This window comes from Geotrypetes seraphini, chromosome 1 (assembly GCF_902459505.1).
Source record: "Geotrypetes seraphini chromosome 1, aGeoSer1.1, whole genome shotgun sequence".
Taxonomy (NCBI): domain Eukaryota; kingdom Metazoa; phylum Chordata; class Amphibia; order Gymnophiona; family Dermophiidae; genus Geotrypetes; species Geotrypetes seraphini.
Genome location: NC_047084.1, coordinates 394216950 through 394234318, shown reverse-complemented (window position 1 = coordinate 394234318; position 17369 = coordinate 394216950). Strand labels below are relative to the sequence as shown.

At 42.4% G+C, this 17369-nt stretch overlaps 1 protein-coding gene across 9 annotated transcripts in view; it reads right to left on the bottom strand.

Annotated features, from left to right (window-relative positions):
• LOC117347156 (stimulated by retinoic acid gene 6 protein-like) overlaps nt 1-17369 on the bottom strand; it is a 422585-nt gene that overhangs the window by 134374 nt on the left and 270842 nt on the right. For all 9 annotated transcript variants that reach the window (XR_004536733.1, XR_004536730.1, XM_033917677.1 and 6 more), the window contains one exon: nt 14359-14440. Coding sequence is in view for 7 of the 9 variants with exons in the window: in XM_033917677.1 (XP_033773568.1) it covers nt 14359-14440 (82 nt within the window). In the remaining 2 variants the exon portion in view is untranslated. The remainder of the gene's footprint in view (nt 1-14358; nt 14441-17369) is intronic.

The window sequence follows — 17369 nt, the reverse complement described above, 5'->3', positions numbered from 1 at the left end:
TGGGGACAACAAAACCAGCAGAAGTCCAAGACGGCACCCAATGCTCAGGGATTGTAATGCAGGGTAACCAGCTCCAGCCTGCGCCTCTCTGAACAAGGACACCAGCACAAACCAGAGGGCCCAGGAGAAAGGTATCCCAGGCAAGGGGCCACTGTATGATGACATCTGGCAGACCAGGGGAGTACTCCCAGGAAATTCCTCCAGGAAAACAAAGCAGGATCACCAGCCCAGGAAGCAGGTAGTCCAGTCCACAGCCCATACCCAGTCTACCCCAAATGAACCAGGCATGGCCGCAACAGGCAGGAGAACCAGTCAGCAGCAAGAAGAGCAAGTCCATCCCAGGATCAAAGGACAGAGGCTCAAGATCAACCAAACCCCCCGCCAGAAAAGGAAACAACAAGGAGGACCCCAAAGTCAAACAAAGCTCAAGGCACTGGAGGCACAGGGGCCAAAGCTCTTATGTATGCCCGAAGCGCCTCCGCATCTTCACATATCTTCGGCCCCCCCCCGCCTCGAAGATCCGCACCCAGGCCGGGTATTGCACCACAAAGCGAAGCCCTCTATTGCGGAGCTCGGTGCAGTAGGGCGCCAGGGCATGCCGACGGGCAGCCACCTCGGCCGAATAATCGTTGAACAATAAAAGTTTGGTGCCAGCATGCTCCAGCGCGCCCTTTTTCCGATACAGGGCCATAACTTGCACTTTATCCGCGAAGGCCAGCCCTCGCCCTCCTGACGAGGGCCCAGGCGATGCACCCGCTCCACCAAGGTGCGGGACCCCGGAGGAACAAAGCCCACCGCTCCGGGAAGCCACTGCTCCACGAGCTCCCGCAGCTCAGCCTCCCGGAGAGTCTCCGCCAGGCCCACCAGCCGGATATTATTTCAGTGGCCGCGATTCTCTTGATCTTCAAGGCGCTCATGGAGGGTCGCACACTGCGCCTGCAGGGTCTGTATCTGCGTCTCCGCCACCGCCGACCGATCCTCCTGGGCTGCAATTGTAGTCTCCGCAGTCTGAAGTCGCTGGCCATAACACTCCAGGCAATCCCGGATGTCGTCTACAGTCGCTTGGAGCTTTGTAAGCCTTTCATCTATGGCTGCCGAAATGTTCTTGGTCAATTCCTTGACCGCATCGTCCTGGAGCAGAACTTTTGGTGGGGGCGGAGAAAGAGACGCCATATTGGGAGCCCCGGACACACGCTGATTCCGAGCCGACCGCGGGGTCTTTATGGGCATAACGCGCTCCAGGAACACCCGAAGAAGCCGCCCAGCGAGTCACCTGCACCGCAAACCTCTCCGCTCCGCCGGGGGACCAAGTAGACACCGGGGTGAGGCAGGAAGGTGGCAAAAAAGCGTAAAATAAAGCGCGAGAGGGTCGGAGCTAGAGCAGGGAGCCCCCGCTTAGCTCAGCATCATCACGTGACCCCGTGACCATGTTTTATCAACAGTAAATAGTCATTCCAAAAGGCTGGCACCAGCTTGGTGAAAATCTGCAAAACCAACTTGGAAGTGTCATAAGAACATAAGAAGTTGCCTCCACTGGTTCAGACCAGAGGTCCATCCTGCCCAGCAGTCCGCTCCTGCGGCGGCCCATCAGGCCTATCACCTGTGCAGTGGTCCCTGACTATTCCTATAACCTACCTCTACTCCTATCTGTATCCCTCAATTCCCTTATCTTCTAGGAACCTATCCAAACCTTCTTTGAAGCCCTGAAACATGCTCTGGCCTATCACAACCTCCGGAAGTGTGTTCCATGTGTCCACCACCCTCTGGGTAAAAAAGAATTTCCTAGCGTGTAATGAAAGGATAGATTTTCTGTCTCTGTCTATGAAAGGACACATTTTAAGTTTTCTGTCTCTGTCCATGCTGGAAGTAATCAAATGTAGAATGTTGGGTATTTACTCTCTTAATGGTTTGGGAAGAGGTCATTTAATTTATGTTAACTAGGTTAGTTGTCTGAGACAGGAAGGCTCAACCCCCCACAGCTCTTAACACCTTTAAGACTTAAACAATGAAGTACATATCCTGCTCACGCACCCCTTCCCCTCTCTTGTCCATCCCCCTTTTGTTTTGATGGTTACCACTGACCCATGTAACAGATATATAAATGTTTTGCAGACTCATAATAAATCAGGCAAAAAATCTCTTTAGAAAACTGGCTATCTATATTTCTTTCTAAGGGGAATTGCCTCCAGATGACAGAATATTTTGCAGAACGATTTCGGGGCCTAGAAACGGATCTTGTTCGTTTCAATTTGGGGGCTACGTCCGGGATGGACTTGACATTGCCAATATTTTGTGAGTATTTCTGAATTTTGAATTCTGTTCTTTAATACTCACAGGTATTGGCATCATGTTCCAACCCTTTATTTAAATTGCAGGGTTTTCGGTAAACCCGCCACGGTTATTGTCTTTTTGGTAAGGACAAATATTAATGTGGAGTTTTCGGTAAATTCCCGCCGTGAAAATCCATTCTTTCGGGAAGAATGAAATTAAGTGAAGACTTTTGGAAAGTCTCTATTGTGGATTTATAGAAACGTCTGCGCATTCTGTCATCTGTGCTATTCTTTGCATGCGCTTTCTCGTCTATTGCTTAGATAAGATTTTATAGAGTATAAGATTATATTGTATATTATTAATGTACCTCGCTTATAAGGTAAGGTAAGCGAAAATTTCTGCATTGTTACATTGTTTTTTTTATTGAAAAAATTCCTGCATTGTGATATTGTTTTTCTAATGGGTCATAAAGACACTTAGGATTTTCCACCTCCTAGACAGATGAGACTTTGTTCGCTTCAGTAATAATAATAATAATGGTAATGGCTTTGTTCTTCTATACCACCACAATCTTGCGACTCTGGGCGGTTTGCATTTAAGAGAGCTGAACATTCAGCGATTTACAATATGTAGAGGGAGTACAGAGTACACAGACTATTAGGAATCAAAATTACAAAATATAATGTTTGCTAAGAATTTCGGAGCTGACCTGTAAAGAAAAATCACAGCTTTCCTGGAAAAAAAAAAAAAAAAAAAAAAGGGAAAAAATTTGTTTAGAGATTCAGAAACAGCACGAATTAGGATTTCAGTGAGCATTGTAAAAAGAAAGAGTGCTTGGTGAGGTTCTGTTTAGGTGATGTATCTGTCAAATAGGGTAGTTTTTATGAGTTTTCTAAAGGCATTGTAGGTCAGTTCGGCTTTATTAATGTGACTAGCTTGAAACATATGCAGGAGAACTTGAATAATATTCTTGCCTCGACTGACAGCCAGTGCAGTGGTTTGTGATGGGAGATGACATGGTCATTCTTTTTTTAATCCATATATCAAGCGGACAGCTGAGTTCTGAATGATACCCAAATAAACGATATTACAATAGTTGGTAATTGGGTAATCATGGTCTTTTATATGTAGCGTTGAATTGGTAATTTTATCCGTTGGGCTTGCAAGGAAGATTTTTGTTTTTTCTGTGTTAAGTTTCAGTTTGAAGTTGCTTGTCCAATGTTCTATTTCAGTCATTATATGAGTAATGTATTTTGAGATTTCATTTGTTATGCTGTTAGGATGGAGATGTCGTCTGCATATATTGTGGCGGGGCCGGGGTTAAGCCTAGCGCTGGCAACCCAGCTCCCGCCCCAGGCGTGGGGACCAGGCGCTCCCAGGAGGATTCCCACTGGGAAACAGTGAAATAATTAGTGGAGGCTGCGTTAGTGGTAAAGTTCAGCATTTCTTTATTTCCCTCAGTTTGCAGCACTGGGGTTCCAGCGGTCCCTCTGTGTTGAGGAGACTTGGACAAAAGCATACTTTCATACAGTCCAGCCTGCTGTCCAGGCAGAAAAGCCAAAAAATAAAACCAAAAACGTTTTCTCCTGATTTTGCTTTTTCTGTTTGAAAGATCTTTGGGAAACTTTGGCACTGTCCCACCTGAAGCCCAATGCCCCCACTGCCCCGGGCTCCCAGGGTGGGGTTAGGGAACTTTATTACCCAACCATTTCAGACTGCTCTTAAGGGTTAAGAATTCTCGGGACTCTAAGTTCCGTGCAAGCTTTCGGGAGAGGTTAATTACAGGTTCTCACCTCCGGCTTTCCTCTCAGGCTCTAAGTAATTTATTCATACTAGTTCACAGTTAGACTAAGGGAGAAAGAACGCTATGGTTTCTGTCCTTGCCTCTCTGCCTTGCCCTACCTGTTGGCTCTTGGTGATGGGCACAGGGTTGCTGGGCAGTTTCCTGGGCTTAGGAATAGGGACAGCCCTTTGCAAGGCAGGGTTTAAAACCGGGTTTAAACTGCTGACAGGCACTTCCCTGTCACAATATGTATTGGATCAGGTTTGGTTTTTACAGTGGGTGTCCTAGAGAGGATATGTAAATGTTGAATAGGGTAGGTGAAAGTGGTGAACCCTGTAGGACTTAATATGAATTGAATGTGAGTGAACCAAGGCCTGCTGAGAACTTTTCAGCACAAAGGCCGGCTGAGAACTTTTCAGCACTTGTCTTTCCCGTATGTGTTTGCACTGCCTATAGGTTTAAATTTCTGCCTTTTCTTGTGCTGTGTCGCCGGAAAGAAAATTAAAAAAAAATAAAAATAAAAATAAAAAATAAATTCCGTTTTAGGTTTCAGGTTTGTTTGGGGAACTTACAGAAACAAAATGAAAAAGGGTAGAAAATACATTTGTGTAATTATTAAAACAGACAGTCAGAAAGGCATATATTTAAAAACAAAGCAAAACAAATTATAATGAAAAAGAAAAGCAAGGATGAAAACAAAAGGGAGGAAACAAAAAAAAAAAAATAATCTAGCACTTTGTAGAAAAGATTAAAATGAATAAGAAAAGCAAGGAGCAAAGTCCCATTACAGTCCTTAAAAGGACTATTATACTCCAAATGCGTCTTTAAAAAGAAAGGCCTTCAAGCTAGTTTTAAATTTATCAAGTGATGAACTTTATTAGTATGCACGGTGCCAAGGTGTTATAAAGAGGGAATGGATAACAGGTTTTGATAAGAAGAATGTAATGTGCGATGCAGGTTGTGGGAGATTAATAACCTGTTGATGAAATCAGGTAGACCGGAAGCTATGGTTTTATGTATCAGTAACATTATTTTATAAGTAAATCAATGATCTATGGGAAGCCAATGGGAGTTAATCAAAAGTAGTGTGACATGATCAAATTTTTGAGCTTTTAAGGTGAAATGATTTTGATGGCAGTATTCTGAATAATTTGGAGGCAATTGTCTTAAAGAGGGTCAGGATAAATTAACTTTAATTAATACAGGGGCCAGAATTAGTTTTACAGATAGAGCAAGAAAAATATGGAAATTTGTGAGATTCAAGTTTCAAGTTTATTTTTAACTTATTGAATAGCTTAATTTAATTTGCTAAGCGATTTACAAATCAAGTTTCAAGTTTCAGGTTTATTATTTTTCTTGATTAATCGCTTAATCAAATTCTAAGCGATGAACATATTAAAATATAGTCAAATAAGGACAATACAATACAAAAACAAACTTTAAATAATAACATTGGGTAAAATAAATTTTCCTAAATCCTGCTCATTCCGCAGATAAATGGGAAGATCGTTCCAAGTTTGAGGAGCAGTTACAGAAAAAAAAAATAAATTGACGTCTAGTGTTAATAATTTTAAGTGATAGAATGGTTAATAAGTTTTGCTCATTAGACCTCAGGGTTCTGTTTGAATGATAAGGAATTAAATGTTTAAATATGAATGCTGGGGTCTTATGAAGAAGAGATTTAAAAACAAGCAGACAGAGTTTGTACGTTATCCGAAATTAACTGGAAGCCAATGTGCATCTATCAAAAGGGGTGTAACATGGTCATATTTTCTAGACTTAGTGATGAGTTTAATGGATATGTTCTGACATAGGAATTTTGCAATAGATCGTATCCTACGTAATCTGTAAAATGTAGATTTAATTATAGTGCTAATATGATCATAAAAAACAAAAGGTGTACACATATGCTTATTTATAGTAAATTACATGAGCCTGACATATTGACATACAAACTAACAGATGCATAAGGAAGAAAGGGCAGAACTACAATTGTATTAATAGAACACAAGGGAAGACGTGAATGGTGAGGGCAATAGGAATAGGGAATAAATAAATTAAAGGCGTCTTTAAAAAGGAAGCTCTTCAGATTGCTTTTAAAATGGTTTAGGTCATTTTCTTCTTCAATAATTTTTTATAATTGTTTCTAATCCTACAAGTTTATATCTTGGTGAGAAAAGTGGCACACTCACCCCTGAGATAGAAGGGAAGTCCAGAAACTAAACAGAAATTTTCCTACAGACCAAAGTGCCAGGTGCCAAGAGCTAATTCAGTGGGAGAACTAATTCAGAATGAATTTACCTACCTATTTTACTTTTGGTGATGAAATTGTTAAGAGTTTTTGATTAATGGATCTTAAAGAAAGTGATATACTATGGGGAGTAAATAGTTATTAATGAATTGGGGTTCGTTCAAAGACAGTGTTTTAAAAACTAAAAGTAGGATTTTAAAGGTAATGCGATGAGTAACAGGAATCCAATGTGATTCGATTAGGATTGCAGACAAAGCTTGATAGGTGTGGAAGAGGCTTAATGAGTCTTAGTGCCCATGCAAATATGGATTCCCTACTTATTCAGACTTTCCTTTCTAACCTCCGTTCTCCTTTGCAGATTCTGGTCAAACAAATGATTTCAGAATGGCCCACTAGTTCTCGTGCATAATTTCAGATTGAAAAAAGGAGCAGTGCGGGGTTTGAACCCCCAAGCCTCAGGTTCCTTAGGCTGTAGCGCTAACCACTACGCAACACTCTCCTACGCTTTGAGATCTCTAAGCCTTGGGAAATCCTGCATTATTAGGGCCAGCTACCTACCTGGGGACCGCGCCTGTCTGCTCCTCGCGGAAGAGGGGGTCACGGGTTTCGTAGGGGGCGGGCCCCTGCCTCCGATTGAGGTGGCAATAATCCATCCAGAAGTACTGGATGTTTTAATTGCGGAGACCCTGGTCACTGGCTTAATCAATGCCCATCTGGCCGGTGCCCAAAGCCGCCCTTCGGACGGACTTTGGTGCAAAGAGGGGAAACCCTGTATACCAGCTGCTCTTGTTATTGTTGACATGTTCTCCTGATAACCTGAAGTTTTTTCCCACTACAAATGAAACTGCTCAGACTATGGTAAACATTTTACTTCGCGAAATCATCCCTAGGTGGGGATGTCCCACACACATCAACAGATAATGGTCCTGCTTTCACTGCCAGAGTATGCAAAGATTTAGCTATCGCATTCCGCATTGAGTGGAAATTTCATCTCCCATATCACCCACAGAGTTTCGGTATTGTCGAACGCATGAACAGGACTATTAAAGATAAAATAGGATGTTGCAAAATTAAAATGTGTTTTTCTTTTCTTTTTCTTAGCAGCGGTTCGGATGTATGCATGCCCATCCCAGTTTTGGCACTAGGATATTTCTGGTGTTTTCCAGGGATCCTCTTTGTCACTGCAGAGATAAAGACGATCCAAAGAGACATTAGCTTTTCTAAATATGAGATGGTTATGATATGCATTTCATCTCTGTTTTGTTTTTCTATAACAATGTGTTTATTTGCAGAGTTAAATTCAGCCCTGAACACTTGACAGATGGAAGAATAATGCCGACGCCTCAAAATTTGTGTTTTATGTTGTCTGTGCTATGTGGTCTGTCTCTTGTCTATTTGTTTTAGTTTAGGGGGTACCCCAGGATATATAATATTGGCCATTTCTAAAGCTAGCTCTTTTCCCCAATTTTTTTAACTAGCCAAATTGCGCAATGTTCTTTTTTCCCTATAATTTGCATATGCTAAATGTAGCTTAGTTAGGGGTTATATTTTAAGAAAAGGTTTTATTCTATATCTATATTCTATGGTGCTCACTTGATATGAACCATTCAGTACACATTTCTGACATAATTTTTTAAATACATTCAGTACAGAGTTATGGTCTCTCTGAATTGAATGGTTATATGCAGCACACAAAAACATATCTTTTTGGAATGTCTGATTAAGAACCTTAAGTACCTGATTATTGTCTGTCTTTTGCCATAACTGTGACAAGTAGATGCATTGATATTGTTACATGTTGCCACATTCAGTACAGGCAACTAGTCTCTCTCTCTCTCTCTCTATGCATTCAGTACAGGCAACCTGGTTTCTCTCTCTCTACATTCAGTACAGGCAACGTGTTTTCTCTTCCATTTTCTATCTCTTATTTGGATCACACTGGAGTACAGCTGCTGAATGATATCGGGACTCTTTTCAAATCCCTCCCTGTATGCACAGACATCATTTCATCTCAAGGGTGAACACCACTAATTTCCAGTGATCCTGTGCAAACAACAGATCCTGTGTAAACATCATTTCATCCCAAGTGTGCATCTCACCAGTTTAAAGAGACTGCCGGTTCCTGCTAGACTGTAATTCATCTTCCTGCACCCTGACTGCAAAGACTTTTCCACACATGCTGTACACAATGTTTCCTGTTCATCGGAGAAAGCCACCTTCCTAAGAACGCTTTGCTGTACAATTCCTCCTATTTAACCTATTCTATGGACATTTCAGACTTTATTTCATATGCTGTACATCCACTGCCTCTTGGAATGGGGAATGAGACATTCCAAAAGCTGCTGAACTTTACTGAACTCCATACTTACATTGAACAACTTAAGAAAACCTCCAAAGAAGTGAATCATACTATCACTTTTGAAAATGGACAGATTGCACAAAATTTGCTCCAAGATGCTCATGTCTCAAGCTTTGGAACTTTTCTTTGAGTATTCGCCCACTGCAAACCATGTATTTAATGTTTTAATTCATCCTATCTTAACTATTCTACAAATTTTGCTATGTATTGTTATGATTCTCCTTTGCTGTAGAGTGAAACACGTGTACATTTCTTTTCTCACAAAGTTCCCTCTAGCTTTTAAGGCAGTTATACATGAATTTCCAGTATCTTCTCTGACAACTTGCTAATTTGGTTCTAATTTGGTTTTAATTTGGCATGGCCTATTGCATTACCATTACCAGGGTCAGAGATAATATTATCCCATATCCCATACTTACATACTCTCTTATGACATCCTTGTACCTTTTTGCCTGGGCCTCCTGAGAAAGTTTCCTACAACCCTTATGCACGTTCACTCGCTCAACGACGGGTAAGATATAGATACGATCTATGCAACCTAAGACAGAGGTTTGAACTCATAATGGGAACTGTTCGTCTTCATAGCTTGGAGGACAGCTATGATATACTGTTAGAGATTAGCAAGGCATAAGCGAGGCAAGCTGGCTAAGGGTACCACAAGTTTGCTTTCATTTCAAAGAATATGGAAGATGTCAGCATAGCCGCTGCAGGCGTTCAGCATTTTCGGTTGGCATAGCTGGTGTCACCAAAGGCCTATGGGAAATTGTATCAATCTGACTCTGGCATGGGGATGCAGATAGACCCTGAGGGCAGGAAGACGGTTTCAAGTAGTCCTGATTAAATCATGATTAGCTAAAATGTGTTAATGTATTAATCAGAAACTATTGTCCGAGGCATACTGGAAATTTAACTACAGCCTAGTATTTTTTTTTTTTTTGGAAATTATAGGTATGCTTCACTGTTGCAGCATTAGATTTTTCTTTAGGTGATATTTACTGGCTCTGTGGAGACCTCCGGCTCCGTGTTAAACTACTCAGCCAGTAGATAGGCCAGTGCACTTTAGCTATACATAGATGAGATAGGGGTCCCAGATGAATTCAAGGCCCGAGACCAGGTTAAGGCTAGGTTTGAGTCCCTTATTACTATCAATAAGAATGTTGAACTTAAACATAATTCTGGTTTATCTAATCCTTGGGATCTGTATTTTAGTTGGATGCAGGGGTGGGTAAAAGAGACTGTTCCTGTGCTGTTTGACTCATTGCAGCCCCTAAAACCCCTCCTAAAGAGACATATCTAGAATATCTCTCCCTCCACGCTCATGCTGTGCATTTATGACGTCATTTTCATGACGTAAGAGGGGATTGTAATGAAAGGATAGATTTTCTGTCTCTGTCTATGAAAGGACACATTTTAAGTTTTCTGTCTCTGTCCATGCTGGAAGTAATCAAATGTAGAATGTTGGGTATTTACTCTCTTAATGGTTTGGGAAGAGGTCATTTAATTTATGTTAACTAGGTTAGTTGTCTGAGACAGGAAGGCTCAACCCCCCACAGCTCTTAACACCTTTAAGACTTAAACAATGAAGTACATATCCTGCTCACGCACCCCTTCCCCTCTCTTGTCCATCCCCCTTTTGTTTTGATGGTTACCACTGACCCATGTAACAGATATATAAATGTTTTGCAGACTCATAATAAATCAGGCAAAAAATCTCTTTAGAAAACTGGCTATCTATATTTCTTTCTAAGGGGAATTGCCTCCAGATGACAGAATATTTTGCAGAACGATTTCGGGGCCTAGAAACGGATCTTGTTCGTTTCACTAGCGTTTGTTCTAAACCTGCCCCCTTTTAATTTCTCCAAGTGGCCCCTTGTACTTGTGGTTCCCCACAGTGTGAAGAATTTGTCCCTGTCTACCTTTTCTATGCCCTTCAGGATTTTGAAGGTTTATATCATGTCTCCTCTAAGTCTCCGCTTTTCCAAGGAGAATAGCCCCAGCTTTTTCAACCTGTCAGCATATGAGAAGTTTTCCATACCCTTTATCAGTTTAGTCGCTCTTCGCTGGACTCCCTCAAGTACTGCCATGTCCTTCCTGAGGTACGGCGACCAGTACTGGACACAGTATTCCAGATGTGGATGCACCATTGCACGATACAGTGGCATGATGACCTCCTTTATCCTGGCCGTGATTTCCTTCTTAATGATACCCAACATTTTGTTTGCTTTCCTTGAGGCCATCACGCACTATGCCGACGCCTTCAATGTTGTGTCTACTATCACCCCCAGGTCTCTTTCAAGGTTACTTACCCCTAGCAGTGATCCCCCCATTTTGTAGCTGAACATCGGGTTCTTTTTCCCTACATGCATGACCTTGCATTTCTCTATGTTAAAGCTCATTTGCCACTTTTTTGAACACTCTTCCAGTATCGTTAGGTCCCTTTGCAGGTCTTCGCAGTCTTCCGCGGTTCTAACCCTGCTGCAGAGTTTGGTGTCATCCGCAAATTTAATAACCTCACATTTTGTTCCCGCCTCCAGGTCGTTAATAAATATATTGAACAGGAGCGGTCCCTGCACTGACCCCTGTGGAACTCCGCTCGTGACCCATAGCCACTCTTTGTTTCTTGTCAGCATTCAAACATCTGGGCACCCACTTGATTGACAGCTTCTGCATACCAGACTGCTCATGGATTATACACCCAACACATTCCCTGGATGTCTAAAGTGTATCAGCAATTGTTTTAGACAATGTTCGCCAATCGGCCAAAATCAGGTCATGGACATGGTTAACAATTTCAAGAGTTGACACTGTTTGAGGCTACCCAGACCTTGCTGCATTTCCAGTCTTGAACACTTCATAATGAAAGTTTTCATACCACTTCTTCATTGTGGAGTATGGGCATTTGTCACTCAGGCCTGAATTCTTTAAAACAGCACCATTGTCAGTTGCCGTCTTAAAAGTGGCCACCGATTGCATGTTAATCACGCAATAATGTTGTTTAGAGAATCATGCCTCTGGCAAAGGTAGACGCCAGAAATGTAGGCCAGGGTTTTCAAGGCCTACATTTCTGGTGCCTACCTTTGACGTGAATAGTGCCTATGTAGGCGCTTTATGACGCCTAATGCCACTTCTAGCATTAGCTACACCTACAGTGGCGTTAGGCACCATAAAGCACCTATGTAGGACTGATTCTTCCATGGTTTTGCTGGTAGGCACTTTGAAACTTGTTTTAAAAGGTCTTTTAAATGGTGTTTTGCACTTAACTTAGGCGCTAGTAGGGCATCTATTGGCACCTAAGTGAATGTACCATTTATAGAATATGGGCTTCAATGTTTGCATCATACATTCATGGATTTCCTTTGGTGTTTTCTTGTGCAGGAATAGGAACTTCAAGTTTCAAGTTTTTATTAGTATTTGATGAATTGCTTATTCAAGTTGCTAAGCGATTTACAACTACATAAAATAGTGTTAAATAATTTAAATAAAGTAACTTCAAACTTACAAATCTAAGACAGACACGAAACATGAGGGATAGAGGGGCAAAGTTACATGTTCTAGGTTTAAGAAAAAAGATAAAAACAAGGAAAAAACAATAGGATGGGTAAAAGACAGCCAAAAATCTTCGTCTAAAATTAGATATTAAATGCGTCTTTAAAAAGATAACTTAAGAAATTTTTTAAATTGGTTAAGGTCTTTTTCCTCTCTAATATACTGGGGAAGTGAATTCATGATGATGCCTTGGAGTTCCACCCTTTTTGTATACATAGTTCAATCAATGATCTGATACAATGTCAAAACATAGCATTGTGATTCTGCAAATTGGCACTTTGCAAAATTAAATAACACTCTTTTCAGAGATAGCGGCAAAATAGTACTCAGAATTTAGGGGGTTGGATGGGCTGAGAAATTTTCAGCACCCTCTCATATTGTGATGATGACGCTTTGTTAAAAACCTATGCTTGAGAAAACAAAATTAAAACATATTTAAGTAATTTGTGTACTTTTGCATAATTTCCTAGAAATTCCAGGTAGGTTAAAAACATATTACATAAAATTTAAAGCTAATTGTTGATTTTCCACATGAAATTGTATCATTGTTTCACTAGTGCTTTTTAAAATTATGACATCTCCAAAATTGATACACCCTCATGCAGCATGGAAACAAGAGGACAATTTTGAAAGCTCTTTTTCCCTGTCTATGAACTGTCTGAAAACTGTGCTCTCTCAATGTGGTCAATGTCCACAGAAATGTTTGCATATTTAAAGAGAGTATTTTAGAGGGCATTTACAATTCAAGTACCCACAGAAAAAGCAGTTGCAAGTGACCATGAGGCTCATTTTTAAAAAAGAAAGACATCCAAAATGTGGCATAAAGGGGCAGATGGACGTTTTTCTTACCAAACCCTTCCAATTTGCTATTTTTGAAATCTATTTTAAAGGCAGATATCTATGCTGTTCATCCGCAGTTTGTTTAAATTTCAAAGGGGCCTGTTAGAAGTGTTGTGTGGATGGGACTAGGGCTTGCTTATGACCTGGATGTTTTTTGACCATAATTGAACATTTAAGAACATGTCAGAGGCACTAGTTAGATGTCTGGGGCTAGACCTGTTTTAACAACAAATATGTGCTAAAAAAAAGTGGCCAAAATGACCAGATGACCAATGGAGAAATATAAGCATGCCCCTCCCCCACAGACCTCCAGTGGTCACTGACCCCCTCCCATCTCCCAAAAATGTAAATGAAACTGTACATACCTGCCTGTATGACAGCTTCACATGTTATAGCCAGTCCTAGTAAAGCAGCAAGCAGGTTCCTGGAGTAGCCTGGTGGATAATGTAGTGAACCATGGAACTGGGGACTTGGGTCCATATTCCACTCTAACCACTACTCTTGTAGTGGAACATGAGCCTTCCAAACCCCATCATAATCCCACTGTACCCACATCTAAGTGTCAACTGCAGGCATAAGGGCTATTGTCATGGTGTACAACTGGGTACATTGGGTTTTGGAGGACTCATCACACAATATAAGAGGATTATGGTAAAATGTGTACTTGGGCCTTTTTATGTGAAGTGTACTGCAGTGCCCCCTAAGGTTCCCCACTGCTCTGCTGGGATGTCTGTGTGACTAGCCTACTATGAATGCTGGCTCCTCCCATATCCCATAGGCTTGTTCTGTGCATTTTTCTTTTGTGGATTTTTTTTTTTTTCAAAATGGTTCAAAAAGATAGATGTATTGAGCACATTCATTTTTAGAAAAACATGATAGATGTCTTTCAGTTTTGAAAATGGGTGTGTTTGGTACTGGACTTTTGTGTGCCTTCTGCAAAACATCTAAACTTGGATTTAGGGGCCTTATTGAAAATGTCCCTTCACATATTCTGTGTACTTATGGTAGGTTGCAGTGCAAAAGTAGATGCTCTGAGAATTGATGTCAAGTCCATGGGCAGTTTGAAAATTGCTAAGGGGGTAGAGTGCAACACAGAAAATTATTTTCTTAGCTAGTCTTGAAGTGATCTCATTACAATTGTAACCAAACTACTGTATGTTTGGCTTGAATGGGGAAAAGAGCAGGAATTATTTGGGTTCTCTTATCACATGGAACCTCTTACAGATCAGTCCTGAATTCTATGCATAAAAAATACTTTGATAGAAAACTCTGGGTGCAACATTTTAAAGGAATATAAGAAACACTTACCACACTCTCAGATGGCAAGGGATTGTGACGTTTCACTGGAAGAAAACTTTTGTCTCCTTTCCACAGTCGTTTCAAATGTTTTCTGAAAAGATATTATTTTTAAAATAGTAATAGAAATAGCCATTTTATTCATATGCTTATACAGTGTTTTCTTTTGTCTAGAAAGAAAGTTGCTGGTAGTAAGGAATAACCATTCTTGGGTGGGGTTGAGCAGGTGAGAATTAGTGACAGTGCTCTGAAACCTCTGTACTTATGATAGGCCCTGCACCTTGCTACAGGCCACAGAAATTAGTCAAAACATTGTACTTCCTCTTTCCCATTTTTCCTCTGGTCCCTTTATGGCATAGAAAATAATCTAGTGAGGAGGTGGGAGGGAGAAATAATAATAATAATAATTTATTGTTTATATACTGCCAAAGCCAAAGTAGTTCGAGGCGGTTTACAATAAAGAAGAGCTGGGCATTCAGCGAAAAGAAACAATGAAGTCTTTGAGTACATGAATATTTGTACAGAGTAAGGTTATATTGTAGGGGCGGGTTTACAATAAGAAGTAGGTCGGGGCGGTTTACAATAAGAAGGGTTGGTCATACAGCGTGGGGTAAGAAGTGAAGACTTTATGAATCCTTGGTCACAAATTGGTTGAACAGGTTGGTTTTAATTAGTTTTCTGAAGTTGAGGTAGGATGAGGAGTGCTTGATGATGCTGCTTAGCCAGTCGTTCTGCAGACTTGCTTGGAAGGCAACCGTTCTGTCAAGGAATCTTTTGTATTGGCAGGTTTTTAATGTAGGGTGGCTAAACATACGTATTCTGCGTGTAGGCCTGGTGGAGCAGTCTAGATTAAAGTGGGAGACCAGGTATAAAGGGACCAAACCGAGAATGGATTTGAAACAGAGGCAGGCGACACTCGGGCTTGCAGCAGGTAGCTGGGAGGGCTGAGCCGAGCACGTGGCAACCAGAGAGAGACCAGAGCAGAGAGGAGAAATATCGGGGAGTGCAGGGAGAGACCGGAGCAGAGAGGAGGAGTACAGGGGAGTGCTGTGAGAGACTGGAGAGGAGAGGAGGAGTACCGGGGAGTGCAGAGAGAGACCGGAGAGGAGAGGAGCAGTACCGGAGAGTGCAGAGAGAGATCGGAGGAGTGCAGAGAAAGATCGGAGTGCATAGAGACTGCTAGGACAAGGAGAAGAGAGGGGCTAAGGCGAAACGGGCAGAGCAGAGCCCAGGGGAAGAGGCGAGAGATAGCTCCGCCTACCCCCGACGTCATCAGCCGATCCCTCCCATAAAAGGGGAGGAGCCAACAGTGGGGATCTCACTGGAGCCGACACTCGGGCTTGCAGCAGGTAGCTGGGAGGGCTGAGCCGAGCACGTGGCAACCAGAGAGAGACCAGAGCAGAGAGGAGAAATATCGGGGAGTGCAGGGAGAGACCGGAGCAGAGAGGAGGAGTACAGGAGAGTGCAGAGAGAGACCGGAGAGGAGAGGAGCAGTACCGGAGAGTGCAGAGAGAGATCGGAGGAGTGCAGAGAAAGATCGGAGTGCAAAGAGACTGCTAGGACAAGGAGAAGAGAGGGGCTAAGGCGAAACGGGCAGAGCAGAGCCCAGGGGAAGAGGCGAGAGATAGCTCCGCCTACCCCCGACATCATCAGCCGATCCCTCCCATAAAAGGGGAGGAGCCAACGGCGCGCAGCCGTTCGGCGTGTGGCAAAGGCGAGCGGCAAAGGCGCTCGCCTTAGCGAGAGCACCTTTGCGAAGGAGCCTTGAGAAGGAGCCCAGGCAGCCCAGCAGCAAAAATCTAACTAAGGTACTTTTCTTCTCTTCTCACTCTTCTCTCTCTCTATTCTTTTAGCTAGCTGCGCGCCAGGCACCACCCATACACACCGTGGGACATAGGAACAGGATAAAAGAAATGGAGGCAGTAGGAGCCCAACAGAGCTACCCAGTATACTGCATCGAATATCATATGTCTATGGACTATGGAGCTGTGGGGCTGATTTGTTTTGTTGGTGTGAATGGGAAGTGGGTACGTGTGGGTGTGTGAGTTCGCTTTCTTTGTTGGGGATAGGTTGTATATGAGGCTGGAGGGGGAAGGTATGGAGGGTTTGGTCAGTTGGTTTGCATGGGGAGTGCGTATGTGGGGCGGTGTGACCGAGGAACAGAGGGATGGATGGGGGGGAATGTTGGTGATGTATGTTTGGGGGTATGGGAGGGAAGGGTGGCAACCCTATAGGGTCTCGCCTTTCAGGTCAAGCTAAGTGAGAGCTTGTCAACCTGGCAATCATTTCCTCTATGGGGCCTTGTTGTTGTTTTTTTGTCAGCCCAAGGCTAGTTATAGGATGGGGGAGGGAGGGGGTTAAGAGGGATAGGGAGTGGGTTTCATGGGGACAGGGGAGGGGGGTAGTGGGCCACCCCGCCATTATATGCTTCTGGTGGTTGGGAGATTTGCAGGGTTTTGGATTTTGTTGGGATTTTATGATGATGATGGGGGTTGCCTTTCTGGGTGTTGGTGTTTACTGTGCTATACACATTCAAGACTGGGCCCTGGTGAAGTTAATGACTTAGAATGTGTGTGTGTGTAGGATTAACTCTGCATGTGTGTGGGGGAGGAGCCGGAAGCAACAGGAAGTACTTCTTCTGCGTGGTCAGGAGTTCTTTGTCACTCTGAATGTTGATTTAGCCTGGTGCAGATTCCATTTGCTATTCCTTTTGACGAAGCCGTGGAGGCGAAACAGGGGTGATCCTGTAGGATCCCGACATTGGATTTGAATAATTGCGGATGAAAGAAACACCGCCAGGGTAATCTGTTGCATTAAAGATGGGGAACGGTGATTCACCATTGAAAGCTAAGTGACTGCATTTTATTTTGTGCTATTTATATGCCATACAATTAGTAGGTGGCCTTGTCTACAGAGAGTTGTATTTTTGAAATCTTGCATTGAATTCGCCACTAACAGCTTTTGATATAAACTTCATGTGTAATAAAAGACGGGAGTTTTTTTGTCCAAATGAAGCTGAACTG